The sequence below is a fragment of the Microchirus variegatus genome (genome assembly GCF_963457635.1).
Source record: "Microchirus variegatus genome assembly, chromosome: 14".
Classification (NCBI taxonomy): Eukaryota; Metazoa; Chordata; class Actinopteri; order Pleuronectiformes; family Soleidae; genus Microchirus; species Microchirus variegatus.
In genome coordinates this window covers 15,488,642-15,514,109 of record NC_139815.1, presented here as the reverse complement: position 1 = coordinate 15,514,109, position 25,468 = coordinate 15,488,642, and the positions used below count along the sequence as shown (strand labels likewise).

Here is a 25,468-nt window from a genome sequence, read left to right as displayed (position 1 = left end):
TGTATATTAGTTCATGGTAGTTTGTATTTAGCGCTCTTTATAGCAGTTGCAGTTTTCACATTAGTCCGAGCAAATAATGGTTTCCATCTTGTGTTGCCTGGCTCACATTGCCACACTTCACACAGGAAGTGATTTGTTTTATGAGACGAGACAAGTGGATGCAATGGCAACATTGCACAAGTAAAGCCAGACAGCTGGAAACAGAGTTTGATGGGATAAATGTGTCTTGCCCCTTTCTGTGCTGCTGTGTATACATTTAAGGCCATAATCATAATTGATTCACATAGGAATCGAGATTCTAATCATCCACGATTCGGAGTCGATTCATAAACTTCAAAAATCGTTTGTTTTTTTGCTTTTCTATTTTGAAAAACCACAAAAAAGTTTTACACTAGTTAGTGTTATTTGTGTACAGTTTACGGTACTTATAGTTAGTACGTTTTTATTTGTTTTGAATGAATAAATCTTAACTTTTGTCTTAAGTTTGCCTTTGTGTGATCACATTATCACATTATCTTATACAAACTGTATTGTTTTGATGACATAATTTGCCTTAACACACATTGTATCAATTTTTTAATAGTTGGAATCGGGAATTGTACGAATCGAATTGTGACCCTAAGAATCGGAATCAAATCGAATCGTGAGCCACCCAAAGATTCACATCCCTAACGGAAACATAACAAAATGTATGTAAACAATATTTTTCTCTGTCGTTTTGAAAAAAAAAGTTTCCCGTAAACATGGCATAGTTTTAGGAAATGTCTCCATCTATATGAAACCCCCTAAAATGACTCATAACGCTTTAGTACATATGTCAGGCGCTGTAATGCTACACCCAAAATGGAGAAGACGACACATACACATTACAATGTATATAATCACAGAAATGGAGTCCGAATGAAATGAGCCAGGGGAAAGAAAGGGAAATATAGAAAGAAAATTGAAGTTATCATAAAGCCTATGGCGAGTTCTGCTGGAAGACTTAGCTTCATCTAGCTGTATTTACCGCAGGCACAGAGTTGGTTTGATGCGATTTTCCTACTTTGAGACCAAATACCGTTACAGGTCTGCCAAATTGTGAAAGAAATGCCAATACAATAAGAAAAAACTGTGCTTATTCACCTATGCTAGTGCCTGTGTGCCTCAGTCAGGCCAGATAGTATTGCTTGACAAAGCCCATTTTCAGATGAAGGATGTAGCATAAAAATAATGTTTCATAGTTTTTTATTCACTAAGAAGAGTGTATTTTCATAAAATAAACAAATGATGGATGTTTTTTGACAACTATAGTAAAAATGAATGAGGTAACATAAATTTTACCTTGCAGTCAAACTTGGATTTTACCACAGAGCCCTCGTCAAGAAGACTTCTTTTCCCTACCCTCAGCCCAAGGTAGACACAGTAAGTAGATAAATATAGCATTACAGGGGAGATAGTGTGTAACCTCACCACTGAAAAAGGAAATCGTGTTAATGTTACATTAGCCCAGGTTGCAACAAACAATCTTTAAAAGATTCAAAAGCCTGCAAAGAAAAAATGATGCTTTACACTTCTCTCTCTTTTTCCTTTTTAAGCACAATGCCATCTGTGCCTTAACACTGGAAACAGTTGTTCCTTTTGATAAAATGCAAATGACCTGGGGTGTTTTGATCAAACCCCCCCCCCTCCCCACCTCCCACCTACAGGCCCATCCCCCTTTCTATGACTGCCACAGTGGGCCGTCACAGCTGGGGGCTGAATGCTCTCCAAGCAGCTTGTGTCGGCGTGGTCCGTGCTGCCAGTGGGCCTCAGCAGCTCGTGGATACAGAGGATGCATCCACTCAGCAAAAATGTGGGTGAGAATTAAACTCCTTCCATAACCTTTTGAGGCTTTGTGAAGCGACCACTTTACAAACACGAGGTCACACACTCCGAACACTTGGGAGCTTTAATGTCACTGATGCGTCCCGAAATGCCATGAATGAAAACAATACCGTTAACAATGACATCCAGCACAGTATTTAAGAGCTGTGCAGTGATGATTTGCTGTGGGTTTTTTTTTCGAAAACCAGATTAGTCTCCTCCACTAAACTGGATGAGATTGGCCCGTTTGAACCACAGAGAATGATGGGTATTTTTGGTGCACTTGTCTCTAATGACAGGGCAGCGGAGTGGGTGGAGGGGGAAATAAAACGGGTAAATTTAGCACACTGTTCGGGCTACTATGGCTCACAGAGGCAGTTACTTACCCCCAGAGAAACCACTATGCCCTTCTTTATACTAATGTAAAAGTACAGTACACAGAGATGTTACAGCAGCTCCGCATCTAGATTGGTGGTGACATTTCATTTTTTTAGTAAGTGCCAGCAGACCGAGCAACTCAGAGAGTGGCTGAACTACAGAATATCTTTGGGCTCCTTCATTATGCCTTTAAAAAAAAAAGATATCACTTTATCTCAGAGTGCAGGCAATTCAGTCAGGTCAAATCAGCGTCAGCTCTCAGAAGTTACCAAGAGACAATAGAGAGTGAATCCACAGCTCATTGTTTACAACCATAGGGGTTCCCGTGAATCTAAGGACAGGCAGCATTTCAGGTAATAAAACATAATCATGCTCTATAATAAAGAATGAGAAACTCAAATCTCAATGTAATCCAAATTGAGATTTGAGTTTCTCATTTCAGAAGAATTACCAAACTGTAGGGTAATTCAGCTTCACGAGCCACCTAAACAATATCAATAAGAGATCATTACATAAATCCACAAGTTCCTTAACAGTTGTTTGCATCAATCAATCAAGCAATGTATACTCACATCGCCTGCAGCGAGCAGGGCGCCATTGGCCTCTGCCATGTTCATGTAGTTGTTGTTGTTCTGAAACTGCAATGAAAAATGACACAAGAAAAAAAAACACAATCAGCCCACAAGTGTCCAAATAACATTATTAGCATCAACATAACTCAACCCGTCTCCTGCCATTGCCTTTCATAACAGACACTTGTCGCTCAAACACAATGTCACACTTGGTTCTGGATGTTTGCACACCGAGTTAACCCCTTTCTTTCTGTGAGCACTGCCACTTTATCAGTATTATTGGGACATGACAAAGAGGCATGTGAGAGGCCCAGGCCAATTCAAATCAGAGTAATGAGAACGTGGTCCGGCTATTCAGCTCTTATGGGGGTAGGTAATTAAGGATATGTTTGCATCACAAAGCCAAGTATCACGATGCAGGGGCAGGTTATTAAGTTTAAACAACCGACGGGACTGAGGGGAAATAAGAGGGTGGAGAAGCTTTCTTCAATACAGATAACAAATGTTTTGTATTTTGTCACATTTATCTCTATTGGTTCCATCCTGTTTTGTGCACCTGTTAATATCAGCATTGATATCAGAGTAATAATGTACAACAAAGCTGATGGCAGTGAAAGGGTGTCAGAGTAAGAGTTGATAAGCTATTAAAAGCGTGTACTCTGATAAGAAATAACATGTTTTCACAACACTCTCTCTCTCTCCTCTCAACCCACACATAGGCTGCTGGCAAAATGGCAGCCACTTCCTTTCTACTGAGACACAGCCATGCTGACAGGTAGGAACAATGGGACATAGAATGAAGAATTATGGGCTAGCAGCTGGGCCCAGGAGCACAATGCACCTCTCTGTGAGTGAGGAGTGCAAAAACCCAGCCTTACAAGGCTCAGAGGGAGAAAGAATCACAGCGCGTTTGCATCTTCGCGAGGTTCCACTGAGAACGTGCGTCCTCTTTTTTTTTCCGACAAAGCCTCGACGGTAATCTCTTTTCTGTGTTTATTACAAAGTCACTCTCTTAAAACATCGTGAATGATGACGGACTCCAATAGAGACAGTGAGGAGGGGGGAAAAAAATGGCTTCTTATCTGAGAAGAGGGCCAAACAATAGTTGGAACAAATTAAGATCAGAGTGAACTGAGAAGTTCATTAATATATTTTTCTGGCCCTTTGTGCACGTGTGTTTTATTTCTTTTCCTCCCTTTTCTTGTGAGTGGTTAGTATGCGAATGTAATTACAGAAAGAGCTGCTGCTAATCAACCACGAACGGTATCCATTAATTAGTCTATGCCCTGGAGAGAGTGTGTGGAATCAGCAGCATTGTTAACAGTGTTATGCACCAATGAGAAGAGGAGCCACAAGCTCTACTAACAGTTGCTGAAGCAGGTGGCTTGTGCCGTCTTGGCCTCTGGTGCCATTTTACCTGGAGCTGCCCCACTAAACTATATCTGACTTGAGCACTAGGGTTTGCACAAATGCTCATGCAAATGGAAAATGACACATACACACACACACACACACACAGACAGACTCACAGGTGTCAGGTGAGAAACATCTGCCCATAGCTAGTCCTCCTTCCTTCACTTTCCAGCTGTGAGTAACTTTTAGAGACATGACATGGCTGGGTTTTCGTCAGGCACTCTGCAGGTAATTAACCTTACGCTGGGCTTATCTTGAAAGTGTTACTCCATCTCTGCCTCTTCTTTTAGATAGCAAATTGAAGTCTTAGAGATATACCTCTCTATTCAAGCACTAGGAACATTGTTCTGATTGTCAGGGGAGATATGGCTTCATGCAGCCGTTGCTTCCATTCGTATCCTCCACTGGATGGGAGTAAGAAATACTTCACTGATAACTTTTGTAATGCTCTAAAGCAGATGCTTGTACACCTTTTCTGCCATTTTGCATACCTTTGTCTCGGGTTTTGTGCAAACTTCTACATGGCATCAATATCGTCATGTTTTTACACATCACTGGTTCATTCAGATGACAAACTAACTAACCCCCCCCACCCAAAAAAAAACCCAACCCACCACGCTGAAATTGCAAACAGTAAGCAAAGACACCTATCTGAATCACATCAACTTCATGAGAGAAAACACAATCAAGTTAAGTCCAAGTGCTAATTAGTATCACAAAACTCCCTGGGCTCTGGCTCAGTGAGTCAGGTTTTATTGTTTTTCCAGGGCCCTTTAAGGAGCAGTTCCAAAACTCCTCTGAGACCGGCTGCGACTAACATCCCAAGAAATTCCCAAGCCACTGGTATTAATCTTCACCATTAAAAGCTGTACCCTAGCGCGGAGCAGCAGCGACTACCTGAGTAGACGACCTGAGCAGCGAGCGAAGATTGTTATTGTGATTCCCAATTCAATTTTGGAAGGTGTGGGGGGGAAGGCGATGCATTTGCATCCATGCTCATTGGTAGTGTTGATGGAGTCAAATGCCAGATGAAATTAAGTGTGATCGGTGGGACGATGCAGCCGACAGTAAAGAACCATGATAAAATGGATGGACAATGAAGGCTCTGTAATTAAAGTGATGGGATGAGCTAGAGGAGAGCTGTGGCAGCTATGTGAACGACCGAACAACCTCCACTGTGTACGAGTAAGAAGCATTTTGGAAACATTTCTATTTTTAAATAGGAACTCACAAATGTCCCTGAAAGGCAATAAAGAAGTCTTAAATGCCTTGTAAACCACTTTAGCAGCATCTCAGGTAATGATGTTATGTGCATTCAGGAAACTGGCATCTCACTTTTACACGTATCCAAAAATCAGTCATGCACTTCCAGAGAGGAACCGACGGGGGAGCCATCGAAAAGAGTGCTTTACATTGCTGTAGGAGGCTTTTATTAACACAGTGAATTCACAGTAAATGGCACGGTGTAATACGAGTCGCAATAAGATTTTGGCCACATGGCAGAGCAAACAGTGAACACTCGACTGTTTTTATTTCCCCTTCTGCACCACCAGCACATTTCTTCAATAACTCTTTAACAGCACTGAATTAAGAGCTTACACGGACCCTGATCCTGATGTGAAAAGACTCCTCTGTCTGCATAATCACACGCAGACAGGAAACCAAGCAACCTCGCAGTGAATGGGAGGATATGACTTTCTTTGTTTTTCTGTAGGCGCAACCACACTGCCTCCCTAATTCAGGAGAATACTTCAATAAATATTTTGTAAAATACATACTAAAAAAGGAAAAAACACCAATATACACTCCAACCTTTATTTTGGATTACATTCTAACAGGAGCAAATGTAATTTTGATGTTTGTATTTTGGTTTTTTTGTCACCTTTTAAATCCCAGCTCAGGCACATTTGTATGAAAGAATGTCCAGCGGGAAAAAAGGTATTTTACAGCTATTATGGCAAACCAAATTATTTCAACCTCAGGGCAAACACAATATTACACCAACATGACCCCAGCTCACCCACAGTATGATGGAATAGCCACGCAGATCCTATCAGTAAACATGGACTGGCCAACCAAGTTCAGCATAACACATGATTGAAGACTCTGAAAGCAATACATGCACACAAACGGAAAAACCTGCAGAAGCTGATACATTTTTATCTGAATAATCAACTCCGGTCTAACGGTCTGCAAATGGCAATTTAATAGAGAAGGACTGTGACAGATATATGATGACAAATCATTTACATAAAGAAAATGAAAGGATTTGTTAATGCATTTTCAAATCAGATCCAGTTCTTTGGTTTTACAGCAGCACAATCAAAAAGTCACAACCCCGGTGCCGTCTGTCAGCAGGTAACCAAATTGGACACATTCTTCTTTTTTTTTTCCCCACTGAAAGCCACCGAACTAATTCAATCAAGCATCCAGGCTTTTCCAGAAACATATCAACTGCTGACAAGCTATTTTACAGTTCAGCTTGAGCTCAGTAATCACAGCATAGCATGTGTTCTCTGGAACATGACACTTGTGCTAATATGGTCTCCAGTGGTCTCCATAAAATACAGCAAAAACACCACAGTTAAAACTCAATCTCCAGTCCAGAGAAACCCACAGTAATTTGCCATGTATTATTTTATGCAATTTCCTCCGAAAGCTCAGCCTACTGCCAGGTTTGAGCCTCTCAGTGATGGAGCTGAGAGACTCAAAAGAGGAGCTACTTTTTTTTTGCTTTCCTATAATCCCAGTCAGGCCCTGTTGTAGCCTCTGGAAAATGCATCTTCTGATTCCCGAGTTGCTCCTCACCAGATACATGCTCATTTATACCCGATTCAGCATAAACACTCTGCAGCTGCTTCTCTGGTGATCACAAGGCCTATTCACACCCAGCAGGCCACTGTGCATGCAGCGCCAAGCTGACATATAGATATATTCCCTCCTATGTGTGCAGCAGTCAATTTGTAAAGCGACTCCACAACACAGCATGTCCACACAGTCGGCTCGCATGCTGTTTTCTGATCTGTAGGCCGAATCGATTGGTAATTCAGTTTAAAGCTGAAATCATTACTCCCCCAACCTAGCACTGTCTTCCACCATTAGAACGGCCAGTCCTCAAGTAAGGTAGCACTGAGAGGGAAGTTTATTGTAAGCATCTCACTTTTCCTTTGCCTCTCAGTGTCAGAATGTTAACAGTCGGGCAGGGCATCCAGCATGAGGAAATAGTTAAAGTCTTATCTGGGACCTGAATCAAGGTGATGACAGTTTTGTACATGCTGTTATAGCTCATCAATCACACCATGCTGACCACTGAAGGCTGAACTGTTGTCAGTTTGCTGTGCTTTCATAAATGCAAACCTACAGGAACACTTGGAGCACACAAAAAAAAAGTTTATCAAAAGTAAACTAAGAAAAAGAGCCTCTATTCTTCAAATGACCTGACATGGTAAGGGTTTTACAGTTTTGTCATGTGGCGAAAAAAAGTATGTTTTCAATATCCAACCAAAAATGACAAGCTAAACTATCAGAAGCTATTTCACAGTCCAGCAAATATACAGTATATAATGTTTACTCGAGCTTCCAAGTAATTCTAGGAGTGTTGAAAGTCAGTAAAATGTGAGCTATAGGTGGTGTGTTCAGCACATTTTTTGGAGCCCAATTTGTATTAGAGGCGATTTTGTGTTTCACAGAGACATGAGTAGACTTTTCTTTTTTTAGGTACTTTAAAAAGTATTTGCAAACTAAGGGTGCAACCAACACTGGACAAACCCACACACCAATGGCATGACCCAGGCCCCAACTGCCTACCTGAGGACAAGGCTTTGTGCCCACTGTGATTGCTAGAGAATGGCCATCAATCAAGTGTAGACCGCACCCTAAAAATGTTATGTAAATGATGTGTTTGTCACACATGACTTACTTCCTGTTATCAGTGGGTGGAGCAACGACTGCGTTTCTTATTTTCAGGTAGATGTGTCTTATCACTGATGTGAAGTTAACTGTACAAACAACAGCTAAGTAACACAGTAGTCAACAGTAGTCGTCATCATCAACGGTGTTCTGGTTTTTTTGGCACGGCACATTTAAATCCTTAGTCATGATCCAGGGAATTGCTGCAACTTGACTCTAATGTAGCCATTTAGCTTTTAGTTTTCATTTTCATTTTTTCTTTAAATTTATTATTTGTGTCTTTTAAAGGAAAGTCAATTGGGATTCATTACCCGAGTTTAATAACGATGGAGAAAAAAACTGTGTTTGTTTACACATAAGTTCAGGCAAAAAAAAACTTGCATAATGTGAGTCACAAAATATAAAATAAAACACTCCATCTTTGGGGTAAGTGCCTCACTCCGTGGCTGCACCATGGCTCTAAAAATGAAAGTGATTTCTGGGATCTTGGCATGAAATGATTCTAAATCATTAATATAAACTTCCTGGAGGCACAAGATGAAAGGTTATACACATTTGTACACGTTAATTATTCTCTTTGAGGCAAAGAGAAAGAAATGTTTTATGTCTCAATTTAAAAGTCGAGTTGAGAGCCAATGAGCCAACAACAATAACAATACACTCACACATTAACAACATGATTCTGTAGCACACACCAGCATGGTACACAAAAGGAACTAAAATCCACTGAATTTCACCATAGCTACTGTTTTCTTTAAGGCCTAAGAATTGCAAATGCTGCCAAAACAAAGATGGTCTCAGCATTTGTCATAATGGACCCATAGAGTCTGAGCCCAGAAGTTTCAATAACACGCAGGTCAAGTCTAACTCTGTACTCTTAAGAGCAAATCCTAAAAGAAAGCACAAGCTAAATGGGGTGCCATCTTTGATCTGGCGGGGTGCAAAGCCATTGGCTCAAAGCCACAAAGGGGCTTAGACGATGGAGAGGGCCTCAGAAACATGGTTTTGCTTTCTCACGATGACTGCTCCAGCATGGATACAACGTTCTCGAGGAAGCGACGTGAGAAAGGCTTGGCTTAGTGGTGTTGTCTTGCTTTTGCTGCTAAGCCTTGTGTCTCAAGGCTGTTTACCCTTAGCAGCTTTGAAGCAACTTGTAACTCAAGACTTACACCGACGCTCCTATGAGGGTAAGGAGGCAGGTAACTAAACATTACATGGGTAAGTATTATACAGTAGACAAACCGCTTTCCATTAACGGTAATGGGCTTTGTTTTTAATGGTGCTAATGTTGACAGTGGGGCTACTTCTCTGGGTTTGTCAGGTGCCTATGAGCTCTGAGACTTCCACACAAAAGCTCTGTTGAAAGCTGCTGGGAATGGAGTTTTCTCTTATTGCTTTAGCAGCACAGATGCATTTTTCTATTCCCTGTGTGCCGTTAGTGACTAATACACTCATTATAACCAGCTTTGGGAATGTGCACAGTCAAGAGCTTTTAGTGATGGACTCAACACAATCCACTATTTATTATAAAGTAATGGGAAAAAAAGGGGACACATTTGATTTTTGCAGACAAAAAAACATACATTATGTGGGGCATTTACAGTCCAGGTACATAAACCAGAACCACATGCAACATCATCAAGGTATTAAGTCCAGTCAAGTAAGGTATGACAAACAGAACTAGCTTAATTCAATAGCATCAGTTAATAATAAACATAGCTACAAATGTATTGTTTAGTGCTGTCAAACGTTAACGCGTCAGCGGTGTTTAACGGCGTCTAATGGCGCCAACGTTAGCGCACGGTGCGTTTCCATGACGACTGACCGGAAAAGGACACCGTATTGTTAAAATTAGTCTGTAAAGTAACGCTAAACTTACTTAGGCGTACGCACGTACACAGGTACGCTACTTGTAGCACTGCTCTTTTCGTTTAATAAACAGACCGCTCCAGTTCGACTGCAGGCTCGCTAACGGCGCTAAAAGGAGCTAATGCAGCTAACGGGTAAACGGTGCCTGGACTCTGGTGTCGCGGCACGCAAACATGACGTAATGCGTGTCTTTTTCCAGTCAGTCGTCATGGAAACGTGTCGCGCGTTAACCTATTATACAGCACTAGTATTGTTTGTAGGGTCTGATCACTTCACTTTAAAGCATTTGTATCTTTGTGTGCAGCCAGCTCACTGTTTTGAGCGTTTGCCATTTTAAAACATTTCTGAATTCTTTTTGAGGTCGATGTGGAACCTGTGTCTTTTCTGTTATTCGTACCATAAGTCCACAGTAAGCACAAACCTACCAGTTGTTCAAGCTCTATAAATCTGAAAAACACAAACTGTTGAGCGGTGACTCATATATCAGTCTATTATATACTACAGGGCTGACTGTATTAAACAAATGGCCAGGCCTGCAGCTGGAAAAGAGAGGCAATATAGAGAGAGCAGAGGTTATTGTCTAATTTAAATCTTGGCTGTGTTCCCAGAACTGTACCACATTCCAATTTGTGGCTGTGTTGCTTGGCGTTACTGACAGAGGACCGGCTGCAAATACTCTTGGGCTCCTCTCCAGAAATGTGTCTCCAAACGGACAATCAACAAGTTGGCATGGATTAACAGAGTGAATGGGGCAAATTAGGTGAAACAATGGAAATGCACAGATATGGTTATTGTGCTGTTTTTGCTCATGCAAAAAAAAGAATAATAAAACAAAATCTGTCACTGCAGTTACAATAATGTACCTGTAATCATTATGACTTGACGTGCACCAACACAGACTCATCAAGAGAGCCAATGAATTGCTTGTCTAATGTTTCCGAGCTCCATAATGAAATAGCAGCTGGAAAAGACATCTGTGAAAACATGGTAGTTACCGAATGGTTGAGCAGGCTCTTAGAAGCAATTAGCTATTTCAAGCATCTCCTTGGCATTCTATTGTCCGTTCATCTGCTAGATTGACAGCACACCAGGACATCATTAGCAGTCCTGACAGCTTTGTTTTTCTTGTGACAGCAACCATTGGGATAAGTGCTCCACTAATGTTTTTAACAGTAGTTAAACTCAAAAGTGTCACTTTAACATTTCCTACTTCAAAAGCAGAGTGAGATTAAGATGCCAGCTTTGAATAATTACAAACCCTAAGCTTCAACTTTGATTCCATATCATTGCGCTGACATTTAAAGACACTGGGGGAACAAAGGCACATTACATATCTTTTACTCATAATGCACAAAAAAATGATCCCTTTACCCTGTGTAAAAACGTCAGATCAAACATCAAAGGCGTGCAGGAACATGAAGGCTCTGCGGTGTGTTAAAGTGGTGCTTTTTAAAGAGAGTTCACATGTAAAGAAAAAGGGGGCAATTAAGAGCTCTTTGCGCTTTTTTCCACTGATACATACGGTCAATCAAATGCAACAATGTCCTCCCGACTGACTGACACCATCAAGCAAACTTGTGAAAACCAATTTGTTACTCAAATCTTCAAATCAGGCAGTTCATAGAAAACAGCTAAAAAGGGAACTAGCCTGACAACATACATGATTTATGCGCTCATGACATTAAACATCCCTAAATAAAACTGCAGCCAAATGCACTCTTATTTATCAGTAATAAAAAGTGCAACTGTGCTGATTGAGCAAATGACCACAAATATATTTTATCTATCCATTTATGTACTTTTTTACTTTAACATCCACACTTTATTTCCCACGATGAAATGTCTAAATCTGCACTGGCATGCAAGCAACGTTAGAGAACCCTATAAAAGAGAAATTCCCTGAATATGCTTCTTTAACCTAATTTGCACCAGGATTTAATGACTCTTTTCCCTCAGCTCCATCTGTGCCAAGTTTGCAAATCAGATCTGTACGATTTGCTTAATTCTGCTGACAAACAAAGCAACAATCACACAGAGGTGAAAATCTAACCTCCTTGACAAAGCACCCACTTAAAACTTACTTAAAGTCATATCCTGTAGATGTAGCTGGGAGCATTCCTCCAACGTTATTGCAAATAACGAACCCCGTCTCTTTTGACGATATATTTGTATGCATTTTATTTTGTACAATCCACCTTCATAGCTTTATCTCTCCCATTTCCTCCTTTGTGCACATTGATCACTGAACACTTTAATCCTATTTCTCTTGTACGGGCTGCAAAAAAGGGGTCACTGACATTTTCTGTATTTGAGCCTTGACCTCTATTTTAGAATCCTGCTGCGAGTTTCTCCGCAAAAAAAAAATGAGAGCACAGCACCGTCTGCTCTCCACTCACACCTTCCTGTGCACATGTTCACCCATCACTCTTAATTTGTCTTCACTGGGCTTATTATTGACCCACTTCTCCAGCTTTCTGCCAATATACACGCACACACTACACGGATTAGAAGTACATGGTGCTGTAGCCTAAATCTCCTGCATCGTTCTGTATACGTACAGATGACTAAGGATTAAATGCACCTGACATAACTTGACCTTTGTAAAGCCTTTCACAGCCTAAAAAAACATAAATTGTGCCCCCCCCCCCCTTTCCACAGAGTACAGTCAACAAAGCTTGAAAGAACAACTGTCATAAATCCAATTAATCTATACATGAACAAAGCACGCAATGACAAAATCAGGCCTTTGTGACTGCAGAGACTGCAGGTTTAATTCAGAGAGGGAGAAACACAATTCCCACTGTAAACTTGTCATCGGCCAATTTACCTGGAGCCAGAGGGGGAGATTCGCTGGACTCATAGGGAGCGTTAATCTCTTCATTCATCATCGCTAAAGAGATCGACCCAATTAACTCACAAAATTGACTGGCAGCCCTTGTGTTTGTGTTCTTACATGAGTTTTGCCCCCTCCCTTGTTTTTTTTTTTTTAAAGCAGGAGTTATGCTGGATACAGCTCAATTGCCTCTGAAATTGTTTGAGGCCACTGTACAAAACAGTGAAATAATTATGATGTCTTTATTTAAATCTGTCGAGTCTCAAATATTCACCACTGCTATTCGCTGTGACTGATTAGCCGGTGGAAGGGTTGCTTGGGGATAGCTCTCCAGAGCTCTGTAATTGAGTGAATTTGACTAGAGCGCTTTCTTTCCTGCTGATAACTACATATATTCCCCTTTTTTAAATGTACTTTTCTTTTTTTAGCCTCTCCTAAGAGTCAGCACACATCAGCGCTGTATCGCGTGCAAACACAGCAGCATATTGGGCCGTATGAAATACAGTTTATATTTCGATAGCTGTCCCTATACGTTTGTATTCACGCCATGTCCCTTTATTACAGCATCTCTGGCTTTTGCACTGTTGGTTTGTCTGGTTAATGCAAAACTGTTAAATGTAGACAACGCACAGATCAGAGACAAAAACAGTCACAAAGAGACTGCAGCCTGGTTTCTCATGTGTCTCAATACACAAGAGAAAGGTGATGCAATTATCTGTAGGTTCAGAGTTTGTATTATAGCATATTAAGCATGAAATGAAAAGAAAAAAAAAGGATATAAAAGCATTTTGCAAAATATTACATGAATTTCATCATTTGGCATCTTTTAGACCTCAGTGGTGGAGAGTTGTTTTCCCAAAGCAGGTTTAGCCTTGATCATACTGAGCAGCAGCTTTGAATGTGAACGTTATTAATATTAGTAAGCTTTCGGGAAGATATTTTTATCATGTCATTCTAACATTTATTTTTATTATTATTCGATTACTAAATTAGATGTAAGTTATCAGTTTGAATGCGCTTGTTTTAATAACTGAAACATCCGACTTCTTATAAATGAAAATGTTGTGGTTGTGTTGCACCATGGAACAAAGAAATCGTTAAAACTAATTAATTGTGGCTCACACGTTGCCATTTTGAGGTTTTGGGAAACGCTGATCATAATGTCTCTGACATTTTTTTGACCCAACATGTAACTCCATTAATCGAGAAAAATAATTGATAGATTAATGGATTGTGAAAATAATCATTAGTCTCGGTTCAAGATTCATATGAAAACCACCTTCCTGCTGGACCTTGGTAAGTGAGGACCTGTGACATTTTGTCAAAAGCATGGTTTGTTTTTATAGCTGGCACATATGTGAGAGGGATTACAAGGCTCAAAATGGATGATAAACAATGGGCCAAAATGGGTAAGCCATTCAATTATGCCTAATAATGAGCCGTTTCATTATAACCATGTGCGAGTAATTATGTGATTAATATGTCAATCCTGGTTTTGGCAGGTTGTGCCGCCAGAAGAGGCAATATTAACCACAGTCCTTTTGCCACAAATGCAATGAAAAGTGTTTTCGTCTTTCACACTAAATCTCATTTGTTTGGTAAAGAAAACAAACCGAGATGCTGTTATTCTTCTCCAAAACACACCGCTAATGCTCTGGGGCATGATTTGTCATTGTTATTCAGTGCTCACTCACCTAAACTTAAAACATGATCCTTCAGGATTTTAATTAAGCACCGAGGTAACTCCCAGGGGCTTCTGACTTGGCAAAAGAAACGACTTTGATTTATGTACTACTCTGTTGTTCCTGGTTGAAGTGTGCCTGTTATGGGAGACTGTGGTGATGGATTTGAGAACAATTACTCTTATTTGTTAATTAGTTCCTGTTAGGGAGTTATTCCTCTGAAAATATGAATACCCACAATACCCAGCTAAAGCTGATCATAGAGCTGACTAATTGCATTGCCATCTTTCAAGCTCTCAAAAAACAAAAACCAATGACGGTACTGGGGTAAACTGGTACTGGCACTGGCCTATTTAGTGGAGAGTGGGCACATGGTCAGACACGGTCAGCTAAATATGGTGACAATTCACTGCTGCGTCACATCTAAAAGCTGATAAGAGCGTGAATGCCAGCACTGTAATGCATCTATTTGGATACATCAGCAACATGCTTATTACTACCATGTGCTTTTATTAACAGCAGTTATTTTCTTAAGCAGATGTAGAACACATTTGTCAATGATCAATGTACCCTCTCCGGTCTGTTTTATGAAAAGAACAGCCAATTAATTTCTATTTTAATGGAAATATGGTGTCATTACTATAGACACTTAAATGCCTTAAATGCCTGCAACCTGGACCATGTAGTACAATATGTCAATGAACATACACCTGGCCCACAAAACTTGTTAGCCAAAGCTGACGCTGTTGCTTCTGGCAAGCGTATAATCCAGACTACCCAGGTGTACAACATGCAGATGAGGCTACACACACACTGCATGGACAAATACTCACTCACAAGTATTTTTGCACGCCCCTTTTGTCTTTGCAGAACGTCTGAGTTCCATACTTTTTATTCATTGACCAAAAATGTAAAACAGTGAAAACCACTCTTTTCCAACAACTACATCATGGCCTGCTATGCCAGAGCAGCAACAGAAAGCATACCCCATGATGAGATGAAAGTGATAGTCAACTACCTCGGTAACACAGGAACAGTTTCAGAGACAAGACCTTGTATGAGGTCTACTCTCAAAGATGCATATCAGAAGCTAATGGAGTCTTGAAACTACAGGGGAGCGGAGGGATCACCGCGATTAGCTTGTGGAACTGCTGAAGGTCACCACTGCTGAGCTGAGCAACCACAAGCCTTCATAAAACCATGCAGCGTGTCATTATTTTCAAAGTGTTTCATTATAGACGGTTAACCTTGGCTAACTCTGACCTAACACTGTAATCAGCTGCCTGTAATACCTTTGGAAAAAGTGTAATCATTCAGCTTCTCCTCTTGTTTATCAGCAAGAGACTCACAAATGCGGCAAAGACTGTTGAATACAAGACCGAACACATTCGCAGGGCTGTTCAGGTATTTACAAAGTCAAACCACAAGTCAAAACCGTCAAAGATGAGAAAGAGGATCAATTTTCTCGACAGAGAATTTGAAAAGGATCTTTCGTGGCTGTCCACGAAGGGGGAACCCTGCCAATGCTGAGGCCTCACAGACCTTGATCCTTCTTTATCCTGCTGCCATCTCACACTATGACCACACATAAGAGACCACGAGCCAGTAGAAACACACATCACAATGAACAATGACATGCTGTGAATGAGCCTCGACTTCAACTCCTGAAAATGTCACAAGTTGGCTGAGGGATTTCATAGACCTCGGCCGTAACGCTGGCTGAGGTTTTCGGAGTACTGTACCTTTAACGTGCAGCTGGAGCGTTTACTGAGGACATGTCCACTGTTCCTTTTAATAATGTAACTAAACAAACACTAGACAGACTCATGAATACTGCACAACGCTCTTGTGCAGGGAAACGCGGTGATGTTGCAGTAACCTGTCGAGTTCTTTGTTCTTCAAAACAAAAGGCAACTGCTGTGTGATTGCAGCTAAAAGATCAACATTGGAACGATGTATAGTGAGTCAACATTAGTTTAACTAAATATGTACAGAAACAGTTGAGACATAATTATTAACAATTTTATGGTTGTTCTTATGGACAACTCAGGATACAAGGACAGATAATAAGTTTGTTTATATAGCACTTTTCTGAACAATATAAGTACTTTACAGTCCAATCAAGCCTATATTTAACGAAATAAATCCAACAGATCACACAATGAGCGTCAGTGGAGAAAGAAAAAAATCTTTTTTAACAGGAAGAAATCTCTGACAGATCCAGACTCAAAGATGTGCAGCCATCTGCCTAGGCCGGTTGGGGTCGAAGGAAAATAGGGGACAGAGCAGAGGTGGGGGACAGGAAGGGAGGAGGAAAAAAAAAGAAAGAAAGAATAACAAGGAAAGATGAGCGATGGGGAGGGCAATAAATCGATAATCAAACAACAACAAACATTAAAATAGGAGGAAAGCGAGAAAAGAAGAGAAATAAAGGCCAGTGCACAAACAAAACAACACAACAATAATAGGCAAGCTACGATAGACCACCTGCACAATAAAACCAAAGAAGTAAAAATGGCACAAGGAAAGATGGGGGGGAGGGAGATTAAAAAGTGGAAAAGGTCAGTGTCTCCTCTCCTGTTTGCACAGACTAGACAAATACAAACGTTAGATAAGCAGTCGTAAAAACAAAATGAGAGCGAAGAATAAAAAACCTATCATAAAGAAAATGCACAATTAAGTATAAAGTCACTTCTATCAGTGCCGTCGTTGTGCTCGCTAATATGATTTTAGTCTCGGGGATGCACATTTCTGACAAACCCAGAGCACGAGGAAGATATGAAGGGGAAAAACATTCTGCTCAGAGACAGCTGTTTCATTCTCCTCCGGGACCCAACACAACAGCGAGACAATACTCCATCAGGGCGCTGCATTGAGATCTTGATATGATTCAAACCGAACACGAAGCACAACTGCAAATCGCAAACTGTTCATGCAAGTGAATATTCCATGTAATGTCTGCGTGCAAAAAAAGATACAGGGTGAGATGGCACGTTTCCAACTTTGGGAGACTGTGAAAACTCATTTGGGGGGGGGGGGGGGCAACATAACTTTAAAGACTTTTAGAACGACTGCTATCACAGTTACAGATGCACATCAAATGATCGTGCTGCTACAGACTACACTATATGTCTGAAACACTTTGACAATCACTACAGGGTACATAAAGAAAACCGTGTTAAAGGGAACACACCAATGATTATTTGACCTGTAAGCAATAATTAAATATACATTACATTTAAAAGTGAAAAGCAGGTATATTTCATGTCTTTCTTGAACCCTGCTGCAGTGTGCCCCCAGCATGCAATCTAAAGTTTTATTTACCTCCACTCACTTAAGCTCTTTGTTCATGAGGTCTCTGGGATATTTGCACACCTGCTGCTACTATTGTCAGTCCCTTTAGTACAACCTGGTAACATGCTGCATTATGGGAATGTGTGATGTAGGAGGCGGGGGTGGGGGGTGTCCCTGTGAAAGCGGGTGAATTAATCACATGTAATACCACACACACATATGCAGCCTTTGCAGTTCACAGTCAGACAGAAATGAATATGCGAACAAACGCTGGAACAGTGACTCATGTTCTCTATGAGTAGGCTGCCTCAGTTCGAGTGGTCACAGCTAATTCAAACCACGAAATGAAACGCGTGCCCGGCCAATAATTCTAGTTTGGTTGTCAGGATTTACTTACGTGTTACACAAATAAGATCTTCATTTTGAAAATGAAAGTGCCTGAGGCTCCTTTAAAAAAAATAAGAGCTCAGGGCTTAAGTCAAGTTAAAAGGAAAAGAGAAAAAAAGAAATGTTTTTCATACAGCTCTGTATGCCTATTAAGATAAGTGGACTAGATTAGATCTATGAAACATGGAATGGCTACGCGTATGGAAAACTTAAAGAAAAAGATCACACTTATTAGATCAGCGAACCAGAAGTGATCAAATCCTCTTTTTGAAAACTGCTTAATTTGTGGTAAAAAGCAGGTTTTGGGGGGAATAAAATACTGGTCACTTTATTACAGCAATATGACCTGCTGGGGTTTAATCCAAGCATCAAAATGGAGTTAAATAACCATCAAGTATCTATATATATAAAAATGTAATTTAAAAGATTTACAACATTACAGTTGATACAGCAAGTGATAGCTCTTTTATGCTGCACTGCATGCAGTTTAATCACCACAATTAAAACAAAGATTGATTGATCGTACTGTATTACTGAGCAGTAATGTGATGATTAAAAAAAAAAGAAGAAGCAAGAACCAAAACAAATAAGGTAATTAAAACGCAAATTAATAATCATTTACAGAAAGGTTGAATAGCTATATAACATTATTTTTTTTATGACCACAGCTGAAAAAAACACAACACTCCTCTTTTAATGTATGACTTTCTATGTCACAACAAACTACATTTCCTCAGGCACTTCCATGGCTTGATGGATTGCGCAGCAACATTGTGTACATGATCAAAATCCAATAACACATTTGTCCCTCCTGCGCATTTTTTCTCTTCGAGTCACTGAAAGACATGTTTTTTGTTTTTTCAAACAGCCGTCTGGCTCCACAATCCACATTTTCCAGGTAAGAAAAGGTTTCTCTTAGTTCAGTGGGGGAACAACTGTGTCAGGGTTAATCCTCAAGGAAAACCTTAAAGACATTCAGGACAGACGATTGGCTGTACTGTACAAAAGGACAGCCAACATGTAAGCAGTGATTCTTTCACTGGTTTGACTGCACTATATCTGAGCACTAATTTGTCCCTGGTCATGAGATCACAACCTGAGGCACAGGGTTGCTCTTTGTTTGCAGCCGACTCGGATGAAAAGGTGATGCTTGCCCGGCACTTTTTTCCAAAACAGAACATTTTTAGAGTGAGCTGTGGCTAAATGAACTACACTAAGTAAGGCACACGGTGTAATGAAGAAGATTTATGAGCACCGATGGCAGGATTACAGAAGGTCTTTACAAGTGCTGATCTGGGTAATGGTCTATATCTGTGTAAGATTTCAGAGGCCTTTTGTCAAAGCCAGCTCTTAAATAAAAGAGACAACCGGGTCTTGTGTTTCCTCACTGGTTCAGACTGTTAGTTTACATCAGACTCTACTGGTTACACAAGTTTGATTAAACTGACACTAATTCAGAGGCAGTTACTGCAGTGCAACGCATGGCATACTATGTCAACATGATCAACAAAGTAAAGAGCGACAGCTGCGGTGATGTGGAGCCACAGGAACCACAAGGCTCCTACAAAGCTGTTCCAACTTCGGTTTGACTGTCGTCGTCAGAAACAATCACTGAGAACCTCTTAAAAGCCAGGTTTTCATAAACAATTGCCGTTTTCTCCGATATGTCTCGTCATAGCTATTATCATCAATTTAGTCGAGAGGAAATCCATGTTAAGACTTAGTGCATTAAGTAAAATGTGAACATCTGCGCCGCGTAGACATACATGTGTGGTCCATTAGGACACGGAGCGTCATTCTTAGTCGCAGTGTGTCATTCAAGTGGGCAGACTAAAAGAATAACACGGTCTAATCTCAGTGGGAAAATGAGGTGTTTAATAAATCTGTTGGACTTCATGCACTGACAGGACTTGGCAAAAATACATCAGCTACAGTCTCGTTTCAGACACTTTAACATTAAACATGCACCTTGGAGTCGATGTCCCTCAACTGTTGAGGTTTGACAAAGCAGACAACATCTGAGGCCACACACACACACACACACACACGCTTAGCTGTGTTTGGATATGTTTAGAATGTGTGTGATGAAATGGCACCAGCTGTGTACACTTGGGAGATGCACAAGGCCCCTGGTAGAGTTAACCCCTTCCTTCCCAGTGAAGCAGAAGAGACCACAGACACCAAAGAGACTCTACTCACAACAGTTTGTACACAACTAAGGGTTTGCTACTGTGAAACCAAGTACACTAATTCACTAAGATCATTGTCCCACTTCCTTAAATCATTTATTTTTTCAGTTTCCTCACATATGCTTGGGTCAGTGAGAGACACATGAACCATGAGCAGATTTCTGCCCCCCCCCCCTCAACTCTACAGAACTCACTTTACAGGTTCCATAAAAACCTCTGATAATTGCAGCTGCAGCCCTACACCGCCATGCCAAGTCTAACAGTCTGGACAACTTCCTAAACATTGTTTTCACTGCACATATCATGGGGCGAGTGCATGATAAAACACAAAAGGTACACGGCACAAGTAAATACATTCTGCTTTATCTACTACGTTTAGTTTAGTATAAAGGGCAAAGTGTTGTCTTACTTCATTTCAGATCTGATGATAACATCGATGCCGGTGGTTTACAACAAAACAGAACTGTTTACAATGCGACAGACACAGACTATTAGATGTCGATTTAATAAATAATTCAGATGACGGTAATTAAAATCGCATTTCATCATGAGTGACACAAGCAGATCACCACAGTGGCATGGCACCATGATCAAGATTTGATTCCATGAAATCCTTAATGATTTAAGCTTTAATTTGAAAGAAATGTGATCGCTTGTCCTGTATTTGTTGAAAGGTGCTACTAAACTGAAGACCCGTACATCACCGGTATGAATGAGCCATGAGGCTACACTTCCTCTGTCCCTGCAATGGTGCCATTAAAACACTGCTTGATGGCCCAATTCCCAGCTACAAAGAACTGTGATTCCTCCACGGTATAAGTTGAAACTCAAGTGCTCTCACCAGTGCAGGTGAAGTCCGTATTAACATCTGTTGGCGATTTCAGTCTCTTTGACTGGAGGTAAAGAAAGCCCACAATAAATGGACACTACAGCCGAAACGTGAATGAACCATAAGAGAGAGAGAGAAGAAAAAAAGACCAGATGGTCATAAATATTAGAGAATAACACAGGGTCTCTTTCATGAAACCATTTAAGTAACATTACATTTGACTTTTACAAATACCAAAACCAGCCTAATGCAAACAAGCCCTTGTCTTTAATTGGAGCTTGCCCAGAAAAACCACAACTTGGACCACCTCGCATCCTCTTGCATCACCAGGATAATCATGAAAAAAGCCCACATACTGTATGTTGTTACTTAAATCGTGGAGTAACCAATAAAAGCCAGTGAAAGTGATGCATAACTGCTTCATTCTGAAGGTAGTTTAAGAGAACTGCTTCGAACAGGTCACATCGATGTCATAAACATGCTGCATTGAGGTTTTTAAAAACGAATAAAGCATGCGCTTAGAAAAGTTTTTTTTCTAAAAATGACAGCATTTAATTGGCGAGTATCATTCATTTGTGTGAAATTGTGGGACGTTTCTCTTCAGGAGTGCCGTTACTCCTTCATCTTTGTGCCAAAAAAAACAGGCAGCTTCATTAGTCATGACTGCAGCACCTAATTAAGTTTGTGCCACTCGTTTGGATTTTGCTGTAAATTTAAAAGAATCTCTGATGTTTCAAAGTGCCTCTGGGCCCTTCTGTCTCTGTTGTCATTAAAACTGAAAATTTCCTGTGCCAGCATTTTGAGAGAGAGCATTGCCTGTTTTCAAATCAAAACTGTAATCTGGTGGAAGCAGTTTTTCCCCCCAAAAAAAAGGTGCTGTGACAGCTTATAAATAGATGTAAGAAGTAAAAGCTTTGGTCCTGCGCGACTTGTTAGCATGCCACATCTTTTGTATGACTATAACCACTCTGCACTGTGCTATCTTTCAGCAAGTTGATTCAAATCAACTGGAGGCTTATTTGAAAGACGCATGCAAAATATTCTGTTTATCTACCATGAAAGGCTTTGTAATTTGCATGAAATGCATGCTTTGCACTCTCCCTCCTGTGTCTCCCCAACATAACTGGTGGAGATACTGGATAAGCACCTTCTCAGCCCCCTGCCCCTCGTGCTCTGCCTCCTTTTGCATTGTGCCCAATTACTGTTGCAGATGGGGAAAGGAAAAAAAAAAAAAATTCACTTGACCTGGGAAATTTATGAGCAGCAATAAAATTGCACTTCAACACTGATTCAGAGCGATGCAATTAGTTGTCTGGGGCTGATGAAGACATGATGAAATTGGACACATATGACAACTTGGCCATATGACAAAGAGCTGATGAAACAAGGAGAAACCTGGTAACTGTTTTGAACAGCATCAGATTGCAAGGGCTGAATAATTTGGGAGTGGGGGGTGGGGGGTGGTCTGTGTATGTTTGTGTGTCTGTGTGTGTGACACAGAAAGAAGAGGTGGGGGATGTCGGTGGAGGGGGTTGCCATTGTTTAGATTTTAAAAGCAGCACACCACTGTTGTGTGTGTGTGTGTGTGTTTTTTTTTGCTTGTCATAGTGATGGTCCCTCTTACTGGGGCACATGCAAGTCAAGCTGCTGATGGATCACCGGCCTCTCGGCTCAAGTGTTACATCACTGACAAAACATCACAGACCATCAACAGTGTGTTTTTTTTTTTTCCACACAGCGATCTTCCTGGGTTAATAAACTTGTTGTAGCACAGCAATGTTATCATTACTGACAACTCGGAAAGAGCTCCGCTTGTATACAGATGCACCCAAGTGACACTTTGTGCATTTACAACGACGCTGTCAACGCAGGAACGAGGCGATCCAACCTTGGAGCGGGCGGAGGAAACAAATCTCTGTGCATCGTGTTATGACAGTGTTTATTGAAGATATGTACACATCACAACAAGGATCTGTGTTCTTTTTCAATGTGTGTGTGTTTCAGTGCAGAGCTGTCAAGTTGTAAACTCATTATCAGAGGTTCATTAAAAAACAACAACAAGCAGATGCACAACAGAAACTGAGAATGAACTTTGTTTAACACCAAAATAAAGTTAAAGCAGTCTATTATTTGTGGGTTTTGTGTGATTTTTTACTGTTGGGATTTTGCACCGTGTTGTTTTTATGTTGTTCATTTTACTGTGGATGCAGCATTTAGTCCCCGGCAAATTTCCCAATGGAGAAAATAAAGTATATTGCTTTGTATCATAGAACATGCTGCAGAATGACTTTGACATTACTGGTGCACTCAGGCAGCAAGAGAAACACATGCTAAAGGGCAAATGTGTGTTTTATTATAGCAAAGTGTTTTACTGCATCACGTCGAGGAGGTATAGAAACTGAATCATGGAGTTTATTTGACACAAGATATGTTCCATCACAGTTTCGTCACATTTAATGCTTATTTAATGCAGGCTTTGCTGCTGATACAGTGATCCACCACCACTGGTGTGTTGTTGAGGAACATGAAACTGTATCTGTGGATCACATCACTCTGCTCAGAGATTAGCAGAGCAATTAAGCTGGTCTACACCACACACACACACATACACAAACAAACTCTGCAACTGCACTCACTTCTTGCACATGTACAAAGTTGTGGCTTGGGAGGGAAAGCAGTGATAAAGCAACTTCACAGAGACAGAGGTGTTAGGGGGTGCAGTCAGGACAAGGAAGTGCACTAAAGTGGGGGCATATATAGAATTCAGCATGATTCATAATGTCACATGCACATAATGTTGCACATTAAATAAAAGTGTAAATTGCGTCAGCACCTGCGTGCTCACACAACACTAATACTATAAGCCAGAGCACTAACACTGGGGTTTTCCAGCTCACCTTGTTGAAGTTGTAGTAGCCCAAACAGTGCGCAAAATCCAGGTTAGGCGGATCTCCTGGAATAGGATTTCCACCAGCAGTCGGGTAAAATCTTACATCCATGGTGGCGTGTTTGTGTGTCAGTGTGTGTGTCGTAGCCGCGCAGCTCTGCACGGAGCTCAATTCGGTTTGCTGCCGTTTACAATCCAAGCGCAAGGAAGAGACGGGGAGGGAGGGAGAAAGACAGGCGGCGATAGACGGCGGAGCCCCGCTCTTTATCGGGGTGAATTAAAACCCTGCGGCGAGGAAACAGGCTGTATAGGTAAAGTTTTGATATCCCTCTTCTTCTTCTTCTTCTTCTTCTTCTACACCTGGCTCAGTCGTTTCATTCCTAAACGAAGCCCACATGTAGCGTGGACTGTGGATCAGGGAGCAGGAGACGCTGTGTGCCAATGCATTTACACACAGCTGCTGCAGCTGTTGTATACAAAGGAGCCACGAGACCGGCGGCTGAGCGTGGACTCTCCTGTTTCCTTCCACTTCCTTCAGATGCAGATGGACACACACACAAAATGAAAACACTAATCAAGTGGCGGCAAATAAAGTCCGCGCGTCAAAACAGCGCGCGTACGCAGAAACGCGCGTCCGTATCCAAAAACCGCCGAAGTCTCTCACAAGTTCGTTAGTCCCAAACTTGGAGAACTAGTTAGTGGTGCAGCTGAACTGGGGAGGAAGCGAGCCGGCCACACGGACCCATCTGCCGAAAGCGACGCAGCGTTTGGAGGATTTGTAAAAACAAGCAAAAACAACAGTCCACAGATGGTGCAATTAGTGAGTGTGATGTAGTGCAGTGAGTTTCCAAGCTCAGCCTTCAGCTCTGCCTTCACTGTCCTAGTGATGAAAAGGCACAATGTGTGAACACGTCAGCCCCTCCCCAAACACACGAAGCCACGCCCATGAAAACACAGCATTGAAGTCCATGTGACCGACTGGCAAATGATGAACTGACTTCTGACTCTGTGTATGTTTTCTAATTTACTCACATTAGTATTTCCCTTACCACATTGTTTGTTTGTCTTTTGATTCGTTGACAAATCATAATTTGGGAAAAATACTTTTCTTACCTCTGTGTTATGCTGTGTTAGTTGTGCTGTGTCAAACTCAAGGTCCGGGGGCCAGATGTGGCCCGCCACGTCATTTTATGTGGCCCACGAGTGATTAATTGGTCTTAAAAATCTGTGTTAAAATAGGTCTATGCTGCTTTAATGTGTGCGTCGACCATAAACTACATTTCCCACAATGCATGGCGATTGCGTTACCCGCAAAGTGACGGCATCCCGCCAATAGATCGCAGTTTATCATTGTATATACATCATGCGACGAGTGAATTGA

At 41.1% G+C, this 25,468-nt stretch overlaps 1 protein-coding gene across 1 annotated transcript in view; it reads right to left on the bottom strand.

Moving 5' to 3' along the window:
* Nucleotides 1–24,199, bottom strand: part of tox3 (TOX high mobility group box family member 3) — a gene marked incomplete at both ends in the record, with an annotated part of 34,791 nt that extends 10,592 nt beyond the window's left edge. The window contains 2 exons of the mRNA XM_083900843.1: nucleotides 2,796–2,861; nucleotides 24,098–24,199. Of these exons, the coding sequence (XP_083756969.1) occupies nucleotides 2,796–2,861; nucleotides 24,098–24,199 (168 nt within the window). The remainder of the gene's footprint in view (nucleotides 1–2,795; nucleotides 2,862–24,097) is intronic.
* Between the last annotated feature and the right edge of the window lie 1,269 nt (nucleotides 24,200–25,468).